General features: G+C 39.4%; 1 protein-coding gene across 1 annotated transcript in view; it reads left to right on the top strand.

Annotated features, from left to right (window-relative positions):
• Nucleotides 1-10,039: 10,039 nt before the first annotated feature.
• LYSMD2 (LysM domain containing 2) overlaps nt 10,040-17,817 on the top strand; it is a 15,729-nt gene continuing 7,951 nt past the window's right edge. The window contains exon 1 of the mRNA XM_011355111.2: nt 10,040-10,478. Within this exon, the coding sequence (XP_011353413.1) occupies nt 10,206-10,478 (273 nt within the window). The 5' untranslated portion in view covers nt 10,040-10,205. The remainder of the gene's footprint in view (nt 10,479-17,817) is intronic.

Below are 17,817 nucleotides of genomic sequence, written 5' to 3'. Positions count from 1 at the left end.
TATAGTTGCCTCAAAAGGCCACACCAGAAACCGAGGTCAGCTGCCTCTACCAGTGTGAGTCTCAGCAGGGAGCGCCTGAATCGCTGAGGAAACACCTGGATGTGGCTTGGGTGGGGCTCAAATTGGAGTAGGCTTGTTTTCAGGGAATCTTCTGGGCGGAGTGTCCTGTTATCCAGTTTGATGACGTCACAGCTATGGTGGCCCTGCGTTCTGTGCACTACTCGGGGGAGGGCTCAACAGAGAACAATGAATACCGCCAGCACTTCTGTACAGAGATAGTCTTGCCTAGGTCTTCATTCTGACAAAGTCTCCCTGTAAGTCCCTGGTGCCCCCTGTGCACAGCCTGATCAGCACCAGTGCTCAGAGCGAGCAGGTCTGTCACCGGGAAAATCCACTCGCGGACGTGGCCCCTTTAAGAGGCGTCTGCTGCTGCCGCAGCCTCCGTCTCTCTCAGCCACTGGGGATCAGGCAGCCTCATGTCCTCATCCCATCCTACCTTCTGCCTATTGCAGGGTAATTTCTTGGATTTCTCCATAGTTGTATGGCTTGTTCATCTTGATCCCAGGCGATTTTTCCTTGCTGCTGCTCCTTGTTTTAGTCACAACTTTGATTTGGTCACCAGAGAGATGAACAGAGCCTCTATCGTCTACACCATTTTTTCTCTATGTCTCAGAGTTTTTAAGGAAGAAAAGCTGATACCTAAACAGTAAATGTCACTTGGTAGAAAGTAAAAAATTCTATGTGGCTATTATAATAAAGTATTTTAGTTATTCACAATGGGAAATGTAGCATACCTCATTAGAAACGTAGTAGATACTGTTGCTTGCCTATTTCTTGCTCTTCCTTCTTTACAGAAGCCTGCACAGTTGTTCATCCAGTAGGGAAGATGACCCTATTACCATCTCAGAGGTACAATCTTAAACCTATCATGGGGAAAGGGTATAGGATCCTCTTGACTGGCTGTTGAGAGATTAGAAGTGGGCATGTGACCAGTTCTAGCCAGTGAGATCTGAGGAGAGGTCTGCTGAAGGCCTTCTGGAAAAGACTTCCTTGCTCTTAAAGACGTACAGGGAAACATGTCACTGTTTCCACTGGATGTTGTTGCATTTGGCTGTGTTATCTGAGACTGGATTAGCCATCTTAGAACCATCAGGGGATCCAGCCTTAGGACAAAGCCAACACTGATGATGGCAGAGTAAAGAGATAGAATGAACCTAGGTCTGTGATGTTCTTGTTGAGTCAGTAAGTCAATCAGCCCTGATCTGTCCTACTTCTGGACTTCTTGTCATATGAGATAATAAATATCCTCATTGTTGAGTCAATTCGAGATGGAGTTTTCTGTTACTTGTAGCTGAAAGCATCCTAAGTGCTACAGATGAAATGTAAAAGTTCTTCGGATGGACCGAAGGACTACTTCCCAGAGTTGATAAAAACGAGAATCACAACACACAGGCAAAAGATGGGGTTATCATCACATAATAAAGGTATGGGTTTTAACATTCAACAGACCTAGGTTTTGACCCAAATACTTACTGCCCACTGGACTGTGACCAAGTTTCTTTAACTTCTCTAAGCCTTATTTTCTTCATCTCTAGACTGGGTATTATACTTACCATACAGGGTTGTTATGCAGATTAAATTAGATAATTTGTGTCAGGTATGCTACTAAGGATATGGTGCCTAGTAAGTATTGGTGACTATATTGATGAAGCATGAATTAAGTGTAATTAGCAGCAAGCACTTTTAAATGAATCACTGTATAATAGTGATTATGTAAAATGACATTGCAGCAATGCCATCAACAAAATCCAGAATGTGGGTAACTCTACAAGACAAACAGCCCATTTCTTCAATAAATAAATTGCAAGAAAAATAAAAGGAGAGTTTATAGATACACAGAAACATGAGACAACCATTACAATATGTAGATCTTGATTTGAACGAAGTAGCTGTTTAAAAAATCACATTTATGGGACAATTGAGGTAAATGTGTACACAGGATACTTGATTATATTAAGGTATTATTTTAGATTTTTTGGATATGGTAGTGATATCGTTATTTTTTTTTAAAAGTTCTTTTGGAGAGATACAACTGAATGTTATTAAAAAAATACTGAATCTTTATGGAAGAAATAATATCTGGGATTTGCTTTTAAAATAATCCATTGTGAGAATGGTGGTAGGGCGGTAGGGTAGGAGTATAGATAAAATAAGATTGGTCATGAGTTAATAGTGGTTGAAACTGAGTGATAGAGCTTTATTAAACCATTTCTGCATTTTCAAATGCAGCTTCATTGAGATATATTTCATATACCATAAACTAACCCTTTTAAATTGTACAATTCAATTTTTTTTTTAGTACATTCACAGAGGTAAGTAACTATCACCCAATCTAACTTTAGAACATTTTCAAAATCCCAAAAAGGAATGCCATACACATTAGCAGTCACTCCCCCTTCTCACCACACCCCAGACCCTGGCAATCAGTACTCTGTTTTCTGTCTTCTCTGGATTTGCTTATTCTGGAGCTTTCACATAAGTGGAATCAGAAAACGTGGTCTTTGGTGACCTGCCTTCTTTCACTTAGCACATTTTTTTCAAGGTTCATCCATGTTATAGCATGTATTAGTACTTTATTCTTTTTATGGCCAAATAACATTCCAATGTATGGATATACAATATTTTCTTTGTCAGTTGATGGACATTTAGATTGTTTTCACATTTCGACTATTATGAATAATGCTGCTGTGCACGAATGTGCACAAGTTTTTGTATAGATATATATTATCATTTCTCTTGGGTATATACCTAGAAGTGGAGTTGCTGGGTAACACAGTAACTTTATGTTTAGCATTTTGAAGAATTTCCAAACTGTTTTCTAAAGTAGCTGAACCATTTTACATTTTTACTGGTAATGTGTGAGGGTTCCAATTTCTCCATGTCTTTGCCAGCCCTTGTTAACGTCTGTTTTTTTTTTTTAAAGTTATAGCTATCCCAGTGAGTATAAAATGTTATTTCATTTTGAATTTGATACACATTTCTCTAATAGCTTATGATGTTGAGCATTTTTTCATGTGCTTATTGGCCATTTTTATATCTTCTTTGGAGAAATGTCTATTCAAATCCTTTGCCTAAGTTTTAACTGGGTTACTTGTCTTTTTATTGATTTATAAAAGTTTTTTATTTGTTTTGGTTATAGAGCCCTTATCAGACATGCGATTTGCATATATTTTCTCCCTTTTTGTGATTGTTCTTTCTTTTACTTTCTTGATGGTATTCTTTCATGAACACCCTTTATCAATTTGTGGAAGTTCTATTTTGTTTGTGGAAGTACTTGTCTACTTTGTTTGATGCTTTTGTCATGAAAGGGTATGAGATTTTATCAAAGACTTTCTGTGTTTGTTAAAATGATCATCTGAGTTTTTTCCTTTATTCTATTAATAAGGTATATTATATTGATTTTCAAGTGTTAAATTAATGTTCATTTCTGGGATAAATCCCACTTTGTCATGGTATATAATCTTTTTTAGATGTTATTGAATTTGGTTTGTTAGTATTTTGTTGAGAACTTTTATGTCCATACTCATAAGAAATATTAGTCTATAATTTTATTTTCTTTCGATGTCTTTAACTAGTTGTGGTATCAGAGTAATACTGGCCTTATAGAATGAGCTAGGAAGTGTTCCTTCTTCCTCTATTTTTTTTTGGATGTTTGTGAAAGATTGGTATTAATTCTTTAAAAGCTTGGTAGAATTTACCAATAAAGCCATCTGGGCCTTGGCTTTGTTGAAAATTTAAAAATTACTAATTAAATCTCTTTGCTTGTTCTACATTTATTTAGATCATATATTTTTCCTTGAGTCAGTTTCATTAGTTTGTGTCTTTCTAAGAATTTATGCATTTCTTTGAAGTTATCTAGTTTGTCAGCATACAGTTGTTAATAATATTCATTAATTATCCTTTTTATTTCTGTAAGGTCAGAAGTGATGTCTCCGCTCTCATTTCTAATTTTGGTATTTGAGGTTTCTCTCTCTCTTTTTTCTTGTTTAGTCTAGCTAAAGTTTTGTCAATTTTGTTGATCTTTTCAAAGAACCAACTTTTGACTTAGTTGATTTTCTCTATTGTTTTTCTAGTCTTCATTTCATTTATTTCTGCCCTAATCTTTATTAGCTTTATCATGGACCAGATGGTTTTACTGGTGAATTTTACTGAGCATTTAAGGAAGAAATGATACCAATTCCCTGTACTCTCTTCCAGAAAATAGAAGCAGAGGAAACACTTTCTAAGTCATTCTGTGAGGCCAGCATTGCCCTGATACCAAATCTAAAGACATTAAAGGAAAGGATAATTACAGGCCAACATCTGTCATACAAATAGATGCAAATGTCCTCAAAAATATTAACACATTGAATCAAAATGTATAAAAAGAATTATAATTATAACCAAGTGGGATGTATTTCAGGTATGCAAATCTGGTTCAACATTCAAAACATCAATTAATGTTGTTGTTAATAACATCAATAGGCTAAAGAAAAAAATCATATGATCTAATCAATAGATACAGAAGAAGCATTTGACAAAATCCAACATTTATTCATGATAAAGTGCTCCCAGCAAACTAGAAATAGAGAGGAACTTCCTGTATGATAAAAAACAGCTGTAAAATCTCTACAGTTGACATCATACTTAAAGGTGAAAAACTAGATGCTTTCCTCCTAAAATCAGAAACAAGGCAAGGACATCTCTCCTTGTCGTTCCTAGTTAACATCGTACTAGAAGTCCTAGTCGATGCAATAAGACAAGAAGTGGGGAGTGGGGATGGAGAGGGTGTATGCAGATTGAGAAGGAAGAAATAAAACTATGTATTCATTTTCTACATAGATAATCATGATTAGAAATCATGTAGAAAATCACAAATAATTATTTAAAAACACCTCCTGGAATGAGGTTGCTGTAAGTGATTATAGAAATGTAGGACACAAGGTCAATGTATAAAAGTCAATTGCTTTCCTACAACTGAAACTTGAAATAAAAAATGTAACATTGTTTACATTAATACAAAAAAAACCCAGAAAAATGTTTAGATATTTATATCTATAATATTTCTATGACGGAAACAACAAACTGATGGAAGAAGTCAAAGAAGACCTAAATAAATGGAGAGATATTTCATGTTCACGAATAGGAAAACTCAATATTCTTAGAATGTCAATTCTTCCCAATTTAACCTATAGATTCAATGCAATCCCAGTTAAAATCTCAGCAAGTTATTTTGTAGATATCAATAAACCAATTCCAACATTTATATGGAAAGGCAAAAGACCCAGAATAGTCAATACAGTACTGAAGAAGAACAAAGTCAGAAGACTTATACTATCTCACTTCAAGACTTACTATTAAGCTAAATAATCAAGGTAATGTGGTATTGGTGACATAATAGACAAATCAATGGAACAGAATAGAGATCCCAGAAATAGACTTACACAAATATAGTTAGTTTATCTTTGACAAAGATGCAAAGGCAATTTAATAGAGAGAGGATAATCTTTTCAACAAAAGGTGCTGAAACAACTGGACATCCACATGCAAAAGAATGAATCTAAACACTGACTTTTCACTATTCACAAAAATTAATTCAAGATGGCTCATAGACCTAAGTGCAAAACACAAAACTATACAACTCTTAGAAGAAAACATAGGAGAAAAATCTAGGTGACTTTGGTTCAGTGATAACTTTTTAGATACAACACCAAAAGCAGATCCATGCAAGAAAAAATTGATGTTGGAATTTATTAGAGTTCAAAACTTTTGCTCTGAGAAAGACACTGTTAAAAGAATGAAAAAGCAAGCCACAGACTGGGAAAAAATGGTTGTAAAGATGTGGAGAAGTTGGAACCCCCATACATTGCCAGTGGGAATGTAAAATGGTGTGTTTGCTATGGAAAACAGATGGTTCCTCAAAAAGCTAAAAGAATTACCATATGACCCAGCAATTCTACTCGTAGATATCTACTCAGAGAAACTGAAAGCAAGGACTTGAATGGATATTTATATATAAATGTTTATTGCAGCGTTGTTTACTATAGCAAAAGGTGGAAACAACCCAGTGTCCATCAATAGGTGAATAGACAAATAAAATGTTATGTATCCATACAATGAAATCTTATTTAATTGTAAAAAGGAATGAAGTTCTGACACATGCTACAACATAGATGAATCTTGAGGACATTATGCTAAGTGAAATAAGCTAGATACAAAAAGACAAATATTATAAGTTTCTACTTATATCAAATATCTAGAATGGGCAAATTCATAGAGACAGAAAGTAGATTAGAAGTTACTAGGGGCTGGGAGAGGCAGGAATGGGGAGTTACTGCTCAGTGGTTACAGTTTCTTTTTGGAACGATGAAAAAGTTTTGGAAAAAGACAGTGATGATGGTTGTACAACTTTGAGAATATAATTAATGTCACTAAATTGTATGTTTAAAAATGGTTAAAGTGGCTAATTTTGTGTTATATATGTTTTACCATAATTAAAAGACTGATAATGTAATATGAATATACAAAAAATAATGGAATTGTATACTTTAAATGGATAGTTGTATGGTACGTGAGTTATTTCTCCATAAATCTATCAAAATATGCCATCATATAAGCATAGAACAATTTACTTATCTATTCTACTGTTGATGAGTAATTGATTGCTTCTAGTTTTTGTTATTCTGAATGATGCTGCAATGGCCATTTTCACCTGTCTCCTGGTATATAGGTACATTATTTACAACAGGGAATATACAGCTTCTGGTATTGGAATTTCTGATTTGTAGAGGATGCACATGTACAGTTTGCAAGATAATGGCAGAGTGTTTTTCAAAGTGGTTGTACCAAATTGTACTCCTCCCAGCAGTGCAAAGAATTCCTGTCTTCACTGATAACTGGTATTGCCCAACTTAAATTTTGCCAATCTGCTGAAAGTAAAATGGTTACTCTTCATGGTCTTAATGTGAATTTTTCTGATTATCAATGAGTTGAACATGTTTTCATATGTTTATTTACCATTCGGATTTTTTTCTTCTATAAAATTCTAGTTATGCCATTGGATTATTCGTCTTTTCTTATTGTTATATAGTAATTAGCTCTTTAAACATTCCAGACATTAATCTTTGGTTGGTTGTATATGTTACAAATAAAACATTCTTTCCTACCAGAATCTATGCTGTTTCTGAATTCAAATAGCTAGAGTTCAATAATGAAGAATATCTAGTTTTTAGAATCAGTTGGTTCCTGATTTTCATATAAAAGTTAGCTGGTGTTTGGATAATGAGGGATAAATCAAACATTTTATTCAAGTATTTTTGGTTCCTAGGACACCTGTATCTTCTCTTAGTTCCTAATTTAATTTTTCCCTAAGGTATCTTTTCATTTGCAGAGGTTCTTTTTTTCTTTTTTAAATTGCATATGAGTTTATTTGAGCCAAATTGATGATATAGGCCAGGAAGCAAGATCTCAAATGTTCCTTGGGTAGCAGAAATTCTTAATTTTAATGTTATCATGCTTATCAATCTTTTGTGAGTAATCCGTTTTTTTTCTTTTTTGGTCTTATTAAAGGAGTTCATTCTTATCTTGAGATCATAAAGATATTTTTCTATACAGTATTCTAAATGCTGTAAAGTTTTATCTTTCGCATTTAAGTCTGTAATCCACCTGAAATTAAATTTTGTGTATGGCGGGAGTTAGAGATCCAATCATGTGGATAACCAATTGTCCTGACATCATATATTTCATAGATCATTTCTCAGTGATCTGTAATGCCACCTTTGTCATTGATGAAGTTCTCACACATTTATGATTCTGTTTCTGGGTGCACCACTTGTATCCATTGGTCACCCGGCACCAATATTACACTGTCCTAACTATTACAGATTTGTAATAATTTTTGATATCTAGAGCAGTTTCCCTTTCCTTATTTTTCAGAAGTATCTTTGCTCTCTGTGAGTCTTTGCTTTTCCATATCAACTTTAGAATTAGCTTGTCATGTTTTTTTATTTTTATATTTTAAATTATAGTTGACATACAATATTATATTGGTTTCAGGTGTACAACATAGTGTCTAGACATTTATATAACTTACAAAGTAGTTCACTCTGATAAATCCAGTACCCATCTGACACCATACATAGTTATTACAATACTTCTGACTACATTCCCCATGCTGTGCTCTGCATCCCCATGACTATTCTGTAATTACCAATTTGCATCTCTTAATCCCCTCCCCCCTCACCCATTCATCCACATTCCCCCTCCCCCCCCCAATCTGGCCACTCTACTAAGTCATTTTTCTGGTCCTTTATTTAGGCCTGTCTCCCCTCACCCTTAATTCAGTATTTCCCAAACTGGAGAAAAAAGGGGTTTCATGGTCAAATGAGTTGGGGAAATAATGGTGTTGAGCAAAATCCAATAGTTTACTGCAGGATTTTTAGAGTCTTCAGTATTTTAATAAGCATCTATATATTGAAATCTGGAGTTCTGCATTGTGAATCTTCCAAAGAACACCTAATAACACCTCGTATAATCTAGTTTATTAATCTTCAAATAAAAATTTCTAGGTTCTTTAGTAAACTTTTCTTAGTGGAAGAGACATTATATGCTGTCTCATTACTAGACTGTAAACTCTTCAAGGGCTTTTTCAGGATCTTTTTACTATATCTCAACGACATTTGATGCTTTATTCAAGGCTCTGAGCATAGGCACTTCTGAGTTAAAAAGGTGAATAAAGTTTAGTTATACCTCCCAGGAGTATGTATAGGGTGATAAATACATGGCACAAAACACAAGTTAAATGCTAAACAGACAACCTTGGGATTCATTGGAGAAACAATTGGGCAGTTGGGGGAAGGGGACAGGTGGGAAGAATCAGGAACAATCTCATTGGAATAAGCCTTAAATTTTAAAAAAATGTAGACAGAGTATTAGAAGAGTAGCGTTACGGGTGGAGGATATAGCATATACAAGGCATGAAGATAGGGAAAGGGTCAAGTTTAAGTGGCTGTTTGGCAAGAGCATATGGAGTGTACAGGATGATTGTAGATGGGGTATGGCCAGAGCATGAATAATAAAAATGGAAAGAGCAGCTTAAATGCCAGTGTGTATTATGTTAATGCTGTTGTTCACAGGAAACCACTGAAGAATTTTTGGGTGGGAGGGTGATGTGGGGGCTGCTTGCTCCTTTCCCATCCTTTCTCTCGGCTCCTGAGCCTCTGTCCAGCACAGCAACATATCGAAACTTCGGCCAATGAATCAACTTCCAGTCTCCTAACCTGCCTACAGGGTATCTCATCTTTGAGAGCTGTCCAGAGTACAACAGAAATCTGGGCATTAGAGTCTAGTAAATGCGCCCCACTCTGTGGAATGCTATTGCAAGCCAGAATGTCGAGGAGAGGGTGTTCAGATGAAGAACACAGATAAGAGGTCATTGGTAGATTTAATTATAATACTTTGGGGAGCTATAATTTCAGGATATTAAAGAGGAAACCAAACCAATAAAGCTGGATGCAGATAGTAAATCCTGAACAGGAGAATAGACCGTCGCGAGTCAGACTTTTAAGACAACCCAAGACTAAAATCGGTTCTGGTGTGCAATGAAGAGTGAAACGCAAACACCTGGAGGTTAGTTTGAGGTCATCCACCAGGCCTTAGAAGTATTATCCTCCTGGTATAATTGAAAGGGCTGTACACTCCAGTAACACCTCGTGTTAAGGTTTTCTGTGATATAGACTTAGAGGTCATCCGAGTGGGGAGAGGGAAGTACCCGTAGCATGGAAGAGTTTGAAGGTCTGAGAAAGCTGGTGCCTGCTGGGGAATCAATAAAGGGGGCAGAGCGAAGCTTTGGTGTTTTGCTGCGATCAGGGCAGGGCTCTAACCAGGCTCTGTCCGCCTGGCGTGGGGTTACACTGAGGGCCGACGACACCTAAGGATGGGCCGCTCTTAGCCCTCGCGGCCGCGGGCTTGGGTGCGCTCCCCCTCACGCCGCGCGGAGGAGGAGATACGCGCCACGACAGGCCCGCAGCTTCCCGCCGCAGCCGCTAGCTCGCCGCCCCCGCGGCACGGCCAGGCTCAGCCCCGGTGAGGAGGAAGCAGAGGCGGTGGCGGGGCGGAGGCACCGCCCCCTTGGCCGGCTTCCCGACCTGGCGGCCTCCGCAGGACCCATGGCGGATCCCTCGCCCGCGCTAGCCCTGCGGGAAGACGGCCCCCGCGCGCCCCGGTCCTTGGCCCCTTCGCCGCCGCCGCGCTCGCGCTCGGGCTCGGAGCCCGAGGAGGCCGAGCTGTCGCTGAGCCTGGCCCGCACCAAGACCCGCTCCTACGGCAGCACCGCCAGCGTGCGGGCGCCCCTGGGCGCCGGCGTCACCGAGCGCCATGTGGAGCACCGGGTCCGCGCGGGCGATACGCTGCAGGGCATCGCGCTCAAGTACGGAGTCACGGTGAGCAGGGGCGGCCTCCTGTGCCTGCGCTGGCGGCGGTGGTTGGGGGAGCGCAGGAAGATGGGGCGAGGGGAGGAGGGGAGAGAATGGCTTGGGGCGGGGCACGTGAGTAGTGGGGGTCGAAGAGGCTGTCGTCTGTCCCCCGCAGGCGGAGCCCCAAGCGCTCACTCCGTGAGTGGTGCCGGTACAGCGGTGGTCGCCAAAGCTGGTCCCGCAGCGGGGGGAAGGCGGGTGGGGCGGGGAGAGGCGGGGCCTCCAAGGCTCCCTCCCCAGGTGGGTGCATCGAGTTCCCGGTGCCCTGCCCAGACGCAGATCAGATCTGTCGCGTGAGGAAGTTCAAAGAGGACCAGGGCTTTGTCACCGCCGGGGGCCACGTTCACCCGAATTTCAGTCTCGTTCATACCATTACGTGTATATTTACTCAAAATCTGTCTGACGTGTGGACTTGGGCAGAGTATTTGGTTTTCTGTGTAAACAAGCCCTGTGATGAGTCAGGAATGGTAGTTGTTCCCGCAGGATGTTCTGGTTCTATCGATTATGCTTCTTTATTTAGAAGTGAAATTACACCCCTGGGCTCACTGGCAACTGTGAATGTGACACCTGTCGCTAAGCAGCAGCCAAGAACTGTGGTCTAGGTGAGCTGGAAAGCTGTGTTTATTATAAATTTATAAGTGTGTTTGTCTTGGGCATATTGCATTACACCTCTGGGAAGAACATGGAAACCTGAGGGAACATATTGTATCATTAAAAATACTTATAATTAACTCTGAGCTGTGCGATGGCCTTTTTGCATTTGCATCTGTGTCAGTTTTCAATGTTTTTCGTGAAGCACCTTAGACAGCAGTGGGAAGAAAGGTGATCTTATCTATCTATATTTTTCTCTTAAAGTGAAACTCTTTCTGGCCCTTCACAAATGGCAGAGACTGAGTAATCTATTTTGCACATTCAAGCTGGTATATGTTTACCTAGCAGATCCTATCGTTTAAACATTTTGAGCAGGGATCCTGCTCTGCAGGCCAGTACGAATGTTATTATGCTGTGGGTAGTCCCATTCTACCCTCTTGGGAGTTAACTTAGAACTACAATTTTTATGTGCATTAATGAGGCCTGGTTTGGGTCAAAGCCAGAGGAAAGCAGGGTTGGCAAATATTAGTAGCCACCTTTTGCTGAATGCCTGCTGTGTGCCGGCATTGCATTTGTCCTATCCCATCTTATTCTTATTCAATTTGATTTTCCTAATAAGCCTTGAGATAGGTATAATTAATCTTTTTACAGACGAGAAGATGGATGAGAAGTAAGGATATTTTCCAAGTAAGTTTATTCATTGAGAGCAGCTCAAATAGTCATAGTGATAAAGCATTCATTTTTCTTAGACATTACTTAACGATTTCCACCCTCATTTTTATCCTAATCTTGTCAAGAGCTCTCGTAACATCCTGGTTACTGAAGAAGAAAGGCCTTTTCTGACTGTTTTCTGTGTGTCTTACCTACTAGGCCAGGTGACTGCACCTAGGAATCCATGAAATCCAGAGAAGTAGTATTTGCCTGGTCCCTGCCCAGAGCAGTCTCTCTGTAACCTACCACCCTCCATGGTTTCACTTGACTTGCTTAGGGCTCCTGAACATCTGCTCACTATAGTTCTCTACCTTATATCAAATGCTTTTTAACCTCTGTTTTTGCAATATAGATCTTGTTATTCATAATCTTATCATCCCTTTCCATTAAAGTATAAATTAGATTTTTCATTACTTTTATAAAGACTTGATTTTAAGATATTAAGCTCAAGTATAATGAATTGAGAACTGTAATCTATAGCCACAAATAGGCTACTACAGAATTTCTCACCTGCAGCACTATCCATGTTATGGACCAGATAATTCTTTGTCGGGAGGGTGGGAGGGGCGGGCGGAGGGAGAAGTTGTCCTGTGCATTGTAGCAGCATCTCTGAGCTCTGCCTACTGGATGCTGGTAGCACCCCTACCCCATCCAGACATTGCAAAATGCTCCCAGGGAAGAAACTCACTCTTTGTTGAGAACCACTGGTTTACTACACATATACCATTTACTTTGGGCCCTGAACTATATAGTTTATGAATTTATGTAGAACCAGTGAAAGTGATCATACTGTCACAGTGAAGTGATACTCTTGCTTTAATTAATATCTATGGATAGTAACTGAATTTGCTCATTATAAATTGAGATTTTAGGTGGAAACTTGCCCTGATTGAACAGAAAGCAGTCGAGTGAGTTAAATTTCTAATATTGACTGCCAAGATCATCAACATATTTAAATTATTGTTTAAAGGCATAGGTGATAAAATGTTTGAAACAGAAGGGCACCTGGAAATTGAGTCAGTCCAGGCAAACATTTAACTTGAACATCCCATGTCTGGCAAGAGCAGAGCATAGCTCTGCAATTTTACTTAAAGGAGCAGGAACTCAGGGGAGGCTGTCTGCCTATCACAGTTCCCCAGCACCCAGCTGGGAGTCCAGGCAGGACCTCAGTCCCTTGGTGGAGGAGACTAGTAAGAGCCAGTAGTATTTTAAATACAAAGAGGCTCCCAGAACAGAGACTCTGACAAGGAGTGAAGATGGAGATCTGGTTGCCAGTCCTCGGTTACCAGGGGAACAAGCTGGAAACTGGTTACCTGGAGTGGTACTCAACAGCTAGGAGGAGCAGGGTATATCCCAAGACGTGTGGAAATAGATGTGTCCCCAAAACTTGCCTGCACAGGAGAATGCCCTGAGACAGACTAAAAAGAAAAGATTCTAGCTGACCTTGAACCTACTTAATCAGCCTATCCAGAAACGGAGCCCGGAAATCTTCATACATATACGTATGGCCTTTTCGCTTGTTTCCAAAGCACCCTTCATGGGTGCGTGACTTGTGCAGTCACACAGGGCCCCATGCTTGGAAGAGCCCTGCACTTGGTTTAATGCCTTGCTATTACCATCTGAAGTTTTTAATAATTTGTGGACAAGGGCTCCACATTTTCTTTTTGCATTGGGCCCTACAAATTATGTAGCTGGTCTTGGCTGTGAGACTTGCTCCCTTACTGCCTTCAGGTCTTTGCTTAAATGTCTTCTCCATGAGACCTCCCTGACTACTCTATATCAAATTTCAACCCTTCTCTACACTGGTGCCCCTCACCCTTTCCCTGCCTTGTTTTCCTAAACGTATTTATCATTCATCTAATTTTCTTTTTTCTTTTTTCCAGCTTCTATCTTTCTGATGATACATTAGTAAATAAATAAAAATCCATGCCCTCATGGAGCTTATATTTTAGTCAGTGGAGACAGTAAGTAAACAAACTGTTATATGTCAGGTATTGATAAGCAAAATAAAAAAAAAATTAAGCAGAGAAAGGAGATAGGGAGGGCTGGTGGAAGTGGCTGCAATTTAAAATGATGTGGCCGTGGAAGACCTCACTGAGAAGAAGACAAGGGAGGGAGCCATGCAGGTATCTGTGGAGAACATTCTACGCAGAAGGAACAGCAAGTAGTACAAAGGCCCTGAGGTGGGAACATAATTGACATGTTTTAGGTATAGTGTAGCTGGTGCTTAGAATGCAAAAGGGGTGTATTTGGACCGGATCACTTAGGGCCTTGAAGGCCATTATAAGAACTTTGGCTTTTCTGAGTGAATTGAAAATTTGAGCAGAAGTGTGACATGATCTGACTTATACATTAAAAGGGCCACTTGGGCTACCGCTTTGAGAATAGGCTCGTGTGGGGTGGTGGGTGGGGTGAGGGTGGTGCAGATAGATGGGTGAGTGCCACGGCAGGGAGACCAGATAGGATGCAGGCTTTGCAGTAATGTAGGTGAGAGGATAGTAGCTTGGACCAAAGCAGTTGAGAAGGAAGTGGTGAGAATGGTTGGATTCTAGATGATTTATTGATATGCTATACATTTTCTGCTTACCTGTTTACTGTTTCGTTTGAATATCTCTGCCTTAGAGATGGGCCCAGGGATTCAGGAAGCTTCTCCATGGGAAAGAAGAATGTGTACGTTCAAGAACCTGGCCAGGTCTGACACCTGATGGACCTAGTTCTTCTGCCAGTGACTTAGAAAATATCTTAATGACTCTTCCCACCATGCCTTTTAGTCATTCATAGTTATTAATATCTGGCATTCATTATTTTTTTTACCTACTTTTTTGTTGAGCCTGGTTTATTTGAGGCCCCATAATGCTGGGGCTACAAGATAATGCATGCTGTCCTCTTTTATTCATGGTGAATTTATCAGCTACTGCTTTCCACCAGCCTATAGTTACTTGAGAAGCCAAGCTGCTTGAGTGATTGATTCATTTCTGTATATTCTGAGCCAGGCCTGAGTTGGGCACATGATAGGCCCTCACGTAGGTATGGATCCAATCCACAGGAAAGCCTGACTAGTATGATGTCACTAGGCCCTGGAATTGAGCAGACCCTTAAAAATGAGGCCCAGGGCACAGTTTGAATGAGAGGGTGCAGCCTGCTTGACTTGAATTAACAAAGTTTGATTTGAGGCTAGCTCTCCAACCTACAGAAAGAAGACTGCAGCTTCAGTTGGTACTTGGTGCCCTTTTTCCCTCCCCCAGCAATAGGTCTTTACATGTAATTAAATATAGGTTTAGATATGAGCATCTTTATCTGAGTAAGAAGCATTTGAAGAAGTAGGTCTGGGAAACTGAAACTGAAACTGTAACTATTAAAAACAGTTCGGGTCTCAGAGTTGAACTTTCTTGGGCTGGAATTTCCCTGGCTATGCTTATCTCCACTGAGACATTAAGTCATTAGGTATGTCCCTTACCTAACCTAGTATTCTAATTTAGTTATGGGTTTTGCAGTAATCCTGTTCTTCTTAGTTAGATGCATGCCTCTAGAGGAAAGTAACCAGCTTCAGACAGTCACTGTAAACTTTTTTTTGGAAACCGGAAACACATCTAGAGAACAGTATAGAAACTAAAAGTGAGTAGGAGGCAGTGATGTTACTTATTATTTGCATAAACTTTCTTCATCTTTTTATTTCCCCCTGACAACTTGCCTGTCCTCTCCCCTCTCTAGAGGCTAAATTGTTTCCAGTGCCCTCAGACATTTCCTGTCCCATTTTATTCCCAGGGTCTTCTCTTTCTCCTCTAATGAGCTGCTAAGCCCAGTCACTTCTCTACACTTCCCCTATCAGAAGTTACCTTGCTGAGAAAAGGTGAAACGATTGTCATTTTAGTGGGAACAGTATTGGGAGTTACAAATTAAGTGTATGTAAATCTTTCATGATGATAACTTTAGCCCCCGCTGCTAATGGAAATTGTTGACCCTTGAAGGTCAAAGGGAAGAGAACCATAAATAAATAGTACCTTCTGTAATGAGAGGTATGGTAAACTAGCCTTTAGTAGTTGGGAGTTTTAAGAGATTCTCATGTATTTTTTTTTTTAAACACCTTTATTGAGGAATAATTTATATAGCACAAAATTCACCCATCTTAAGTGTACGATTCAAGGATTTTTAGTAAATTTACAAAGTTGTGTAACCATCACCAGAATCCAATTTTATAACAGTTCCACCACCCAGAAAAAAATCCCTGTGCTTATTGCTGTTACTCCCTATTCACCTCTCCAGTCCCAAGCGACCACAGATTTATTTTCTAACCTATAGATTTGCCTTTTCTGGACATTTTCTATAAATAGAATCTCACGTATTCTTCTGAAATAGCATGGAGAAGGAATAAATCCTTTTCCCCATTAGCACATGACAGTGGAGGAGTCTGATTGCCGCCCAAACCTAGAACTTATCAGGAGACGGGGTTTGTGAATCCAGCACATACTAGAAAATAATCTTGAGAGAATCCCATATTTAAGTCTGTTTTCTTTTCTGTAAAACGATCATCAAATGCGAGTTGTGTGTATGTGAAAATATTCTGCAAGCCACACAGTACTGTACAAATGATAGTTATTATGTATCCTGAAATATTTTTGGAAGGGTGTGCCTTTTTTTAAGGAGTGGAGAGTGTTAACCTAAAAATGAAAGGCCTTTCAAAACAAGCATTTATTGAGACCAATAAGAATAACCATTTAGAAATTATTAATTCAAGCAAAAGCCCAAATTATGTTCTGATTAGGAGACAAGGCAGTGGATATTTATGAGAAAAGGAAGGGGAATAATCACATCAGTACAAAGAAGGCATTTCTATTAGTGCAGATAACATAACATAGTGATTTTAGTTCTAAACCATGTTTTAATTTTGTAGTCCAGTAGTCATGAGCCCAAGAGCCATAATAACTGCTTTTTTGTTATCTTTGCAAACAGTTTTTTGGGAAACAAGATTGCTTAGGCCCTATTTTTAACATTCCAAGGTTAGAGATGTAAGACATGCAAGGCAGTTTCTTTGGCACGGCAACTCTAGCTCCATTTTAAAGTGGCTCCATTTATATTATTGTTTCCAAGATGAAGAAAAAAAAATTTGAATGTTACATTCACAGTTAGGCAGGTGGCCTGATGATGCTGACCAGAGTTGCCTTTGGGGACAGTTCTTGGCCATGACCAGCAGCTGCTGTTGAGATACCTTTTGGGGGTAAGTTTGTAATTTCCCCCAGAGTGACTTCAGCTCTACAAAATGTATTTATTTACAGGGGAGTCACTTTAAATAAGATTTTTTTAAGTTATTGATTGCACTCGTCACTGTGGTGGACCTTGTGATCATCTTGTTACTTCTTACTTAATTATTTTATAATCTGTTTCTTAGTGACCTGACAGTCAATTTATTGAGTCATGCTATTCAATCCTGATTAGAAAAAGGTTTTGAAGTGGAAGCGTTTGATTGCTGTACCTCCCTCTTATTTATCCACCCCCTATAAACAGAGGGTGGTTCTGCGTCACCTTGAAAAGGTCACACTTTCTATTCTCAGCGTGAATTGGGCATTAGGAAATATTGAACAGAGGGCAGGTGGGACAGCGTTAGCGTTTTCTGGCTCTTCCATGGATTGGATCATGACTTTTCCCAGAACATTAGACCCATCTGAATTCAGATAAAAAGATAAAACATTCCTAAAACATCATTTCACTGTTAGTGATTATTTGTAGACTCTTTTCTATGCTACTGCTATTTTCTTCGTAACTGGGCTTCCTGTTGCCACTGATGCCACTTTTTGGCCAATCCATTTTCCACAAAGCTGCCAGAGTAATCTTTAACTGTAATCAGATCGTGTCACTCCCTTTCTTCACCCTCCATTGGCTTCTCATCACTTTAAAAATAAAATCCAAATTCTTTACCTCAGCACCCAATACTTCGCATGGTCTGGAATGTGCTCTTTACTCCCTGCATTTCAGCTACACCATTTTCCCTTGTTCCCGGGTATTTGCA

Source organism: Pteropus vampyrus, unplaced genomic scaffold, assembly GCF_000151845.1.
Source record: "Pteropus vampyrus isolate Shadow unplaced genomic scaffold, Pvam_2.0 Scaffold19, whole genome shotgun sequence".
NCBI lineage: Eukaryota > Metazoa > Chordata > Mammalia > Chiroptera > Pteropodidae > Pteropus > Pteropus vampyrus.
The sequence above is the reverse complement of the archived record's forward strand: the minus strand, read 5'-3'. Positions and strand labels throughout refer to the sequence as shown.